We start from the raw sequence: 4,189 nt of genomic DNA on the forward strand, positions 1-4,189 counted from the left end.
CATGTTAGAGGAACATGTTAGAGGAACATGTTAGTGTTAGAGGAACATGTTAGAGGAACATGTTAGTGTTAGAGGAACATGTTAGAGGAACATGTTAGAGTTAGAGGAACATGTTAGTGTTAGAGGAACATGTTAGTGTTAGAGGAACATGTTAGTGTTAGAGGAACATGTTAGAGGAACATGTTAGAGTTAGAGGAACATGTTAGAGGAACATGTTAGAGGAACATGTTAGAGGAACATGTTAGTGTTAGAGGAACATGTTAGTGTTAGAGGAACATGTTAGTGTTAGAGGAACATGTTAGAGGAACATGTTAGTGTTAGAGGAACATGTTAGAGGAACATGTTAGAGGAACATGTTAGTGTTAGAGGAACATGTTAGTGTTAGAGGAACATGTTAGAGGAACATGTTAGTGTTAGAGGAACATGTTAGTGTTAGAGGAACATGTTAGAGGAACATGTTAGTGTTAGAGGAACATGTTAGCGTTAGAGGAACATGTTAGAGGAACATGTTAGTGTTAGAGGAACATGTTAGAGTTAGAGGAACATGTTAGAGGAACATGTTAGAGTTAGAGGAACATGTTAGAGTTAGAGGAACATGTTAGAGGAACATGTTAGAGGAACATGTTAGAGGAACATGTTAGTGTTAGAGGAACATGTTAGAGGAACATGTTAGTGTTAGAGGAACATGTTAGAGGAACATGTTAGAGGAACATGTTAGAGGAACATGTTAGAGGAACATGTTAGAGGAACATGTTAGTGTTAGAGGAACATGTTAGAGGAACATGTTAGTGTTAGAGGAACATGTTAGAGGAACATGTTAGAGGAACATGTTAGTGTTAGAGGAACATGTTAGTGTTAGAGGAACATGTTAGAGGAACATGTTAGAGGAACATGTTAGAGGAACATGGAGAAGAGGATTTTGAAAACCTGAATAAATAAATCTGCCGTCTCTGTGCGTCTCTTTCTCTCTCAGAGTCCGTCATCCCGAGTTCAGGAACGTTTCATGTGAAGCTCCCAAAGAAGCCGGGAGTGGAGCTGGGGATCACCATCAGCTGTGAGTAAACACACACACACACACACACACACACACACACACACACACACACACACACACACACAGTCACACACAGTCACACACACACACACACACACACACACACACACACACACACACAGTCACACACACACACACACACACACAGACACACACAGTCACACACACACACACACACAGTCACACACACACACACACAGTCACACACACACACACACACACACACACACAGTCACACACACACACACACACACACACACACACACACACACACACACAGTCACACCACCCCTGACGTCATCTCTGAGATCAGGAAAAAAAAAAAACCCCACCCCCCCCACCCAGTGAAGACCACTACGGTGTGACGGTCTGAGTGAAGGACACGCCCTGCTTTGGTCTCGGTCTCGGTCTGGTCTCTGGTCTCTGGTCTCTGGTCTCTGGTCTCTGGTCTCTGAGCTCTCTGGTCTCTGGTCTCTGGTCTCTGGTCTCTGGTCTCTGAGCTCTCTGGTCTCTGGTCTCTGGTCTCTGGTCTCTGGTCTCTCTGGTCTCTGAGCTCTCTGGTCTCTGGTCTCTGGTCTCTGAGCTCTCTGGTCTCTGGTCTCTGGTCTCTCTGGTCTCTGAGCTCTCTGGTCTCTGGTCTCTGGTCTCTGGTCTCTGGTCTCTGGTCTCTGGTCTCTGAGCTCTCTGGTCTCTGGTCTCTGGTCTCTGGTCTCTCTGGTCTCTGAGCTCTCTGGTCTCTGGTCTCTGGTCTCTCTTGTCCCTGGTCCCTGGTCTCTGAGCTCTGGTCTCTGGTCTCTCTGGTCCCTGGTCTCTGGTCTCTGGTCTCTCTGGTCCCTGGTCTCTGCTCTCTGGTCTCTGGTCTCTGAGCTCTGGTCTCTGGTCTCTGATCTCTGGTCTCTCTGGTCTCTGAGCTCTCTGGTCCCTGGTCTCTGGTCTCTGGTCTCTGGTCTCTGGTCTCTGGTCTCTGGTCTCTGGTCTCTCTGGTCTCTCTGGTCTCTGAGCTCTGGTCTCTGGTCTCTGATCTCTGGTCTCTCTGGTCTCTGGTCTCTGGTCTCTGGTCTCTCTGGTCTCTGAGCTCTCTGGTCTCTGGTCTCTGGTCTCTCTGGTCCCTGGTCCCTGGTCTCTGGTCTCTGGTCTCTGGTCTCTCTGGTCCCTGGTCTCTGGTCTCTGGTCTCTGGTCTCTGGTCTCTCTGGTCTCTCTGGTCTCTGAGCTCTGGTCTCTGGTCTCTCTGATCTCTGGTCTCTGGTCTCTCTGGTGTCTGGTCTCTGGTCTCTGGTCTCTGGTCTCTGGTCTCTCTGGTCCCTGGTCTCTGGTCTCTGGTCTCTGGTCTCTGGTCTCTGGTCTCTGAGCTCTCTGATCTCTGGTCTCTGGTCTCTGGTCTCTGGTCTCTCTGGTCTCTGAGCTCTCTGATCTCTGGTCTCTGGTCTCTGGTCTCTGGTCTCTCTGGTCTCTGAGCTCTCTGATCTCTGGTCTCTGGTCTCTGGTCTCTGGTCTCTCTGGTCCCTGGTCTCTGGTCTCTGGTCTCTGGTCTCTGGTCTCTCTGGTCCCTGGTCTCTGGTCTCTGGTCTCTGGTCCCTGGTCTCTGGTCTCTGGTCTCTGGTCTCTGGTCTCTGGTCTCTCTGGTCCCTGGTCTCTGGTCTCTGGTCTCTGGTCTCTCTGGTCCCTGGTCCCTGGTCTCTGGTCTCTGGTCTCTGGTCTCTGGTCTCTCTGGTCCCTGGTCTCTGGTCTCTGGTCTCTGGTCTCTGGTCTCTCTGGTCTCTGAGCTCTCTGATCTCTGGTCTCTGGTCTCTGGTCTCTGGTCTCTCTGGTCTCTGGTCTCTGGTCTCTGGTCTCTGGTCTCTGGTCTCTGAGCTCTCTGATCTCTGGTCTCTGGTCTCTGGTCTCTGGTCTCTCTGGTCTCTGAGCTCTCTGATCTCTGGTCTCTGGTCTCTGGTCTCTGGTCTCTCTGGTCTCTGAGCTCTCTGATCTCTGGTCTCTGGTCTCTGGTCTCTGGTCTCTCTGGTCCCTGGTCTCTGGTCTCTGGTCTCTGGTCTCTGGTCTCTCTGGTCCCTGGTCTCTGGTCTCTGGTCTCTGGTCCCTGGTCTCTGGTCTCTGGTCTCTGGTCTCTGGTCTCTGGTCTCTCTGGTCCCTGGTCTCTGGTCTCTGGTCTCTGGTCTCTCTGGTCCCTGGTCCCTGGTCTCTGGTCTCTGGTCTCTGGTCTCTGGTCTCTCTGGTCCCTGGTCTCTGGTCTCTGGTCTCTGGTCTCTGGTCTCTCTGGTCTCTGAGCTCTCTGATCTCTGGTCTCTGGTCTCTGGTCTCTGGTCTCTCTGGTGTCTGGTCTCTGAGCTCTCTGGTCTCTGGAGGTCTTGGTCTCGGTTTCTGTGGTCTTGACCCCCTCCATGTTTGTGTGCTTCACGTTCAGGTTTCTTCTTCTGGTGTTTTTTATTTAAAGAGCGTCATCACTTTCATGTCAGAGAAACTGAATCCTGAAAGTGTCTTCAGATGAAAACGTTTCTGTAACAGACTTTGAGTTTTGGACACGCTCGAGCGCCCGGCGAGCGCCCGGCGAGCGCCCGGCGAGCGCCCGGCGAGCGCCCGGCGAGCGCCCGGCGAGCGCCCGGCGAGCGCCCGGCGAGCGCCCGGCGAGCGTCCTGGTTCCTGTTTGGGAGGTTTTGGTCTATTTATAGCGACGTTAGCGGCGAGGCTAAAAATAGACGGCAGCGGTTAGCCGTCTTCAGAGTCTCTGAGATCTCTTTAGTTTAAACGTTTTCAACTCTTTCGTTTATGACCACGAGCAGATCAGACGAGTCTCCCGTCAGCTGCTCATTGGTCGGTCCTGACATAGGCCCCTCCTCTTCTCTAGCTCGTGGCTGCAGGACGCCACTAACTGGTCCTGACTGCTACATGAAGGATGAGAATTTAAACCCGCCTCTTCTCCTCATCATTTAGATCAAAATGTTCTAAATGATGGATGTACATGCTAACAGCTAGCAACATTTAGCTTGACCGCCATGTTTGTTTTCTCTTAAGTGGCGCTTGATGGCGTGCGATGATAAGTTTTGAGAGTGGAGACTCTGAATGAATCTGCAGAGTTTCTCTCCATGGTTTAAAGTTTGTCAGCCTTCTGGCGCCCCCTGCTGGCTTGGGGTCAGCCT

General features: G+C 51.3%; 1 protein-coding gene across 1 annotated transcript in view; it reads left to right on the top strand.

The window, feature by feature from the left end:
• Window positions 1-973: 973 nt before the first annotated feature.
• Window positions 974-4,189, top strand: part of grip1 (glutamate receptor interacting protein 1) — a gene marked incomplete at its 5' end in the record, with an annotated part of 13,770 nt that continues 10,554 nt past the window's right edge. The window contains 1 exon segment of the mRNA XM_065951260.1: window positions 974-1,054. Coding sequence (XP_065807332.1) covers window positions 974-1,054 — 81 coding nt within the window.

This window comes from Labrus bergylta, chromosome 23, assembly GCF_963930695.1.
Source record: "Labrus bergylta chromosome 23, fLabBer1.1, whole genome shotgun sequence".
NCBI classification, from domain to species: Eukaryota; Metazoa; Chordata; class Actinopteri; order Labriformes; family Labridae; genus Labrus; species Labrus bergylta.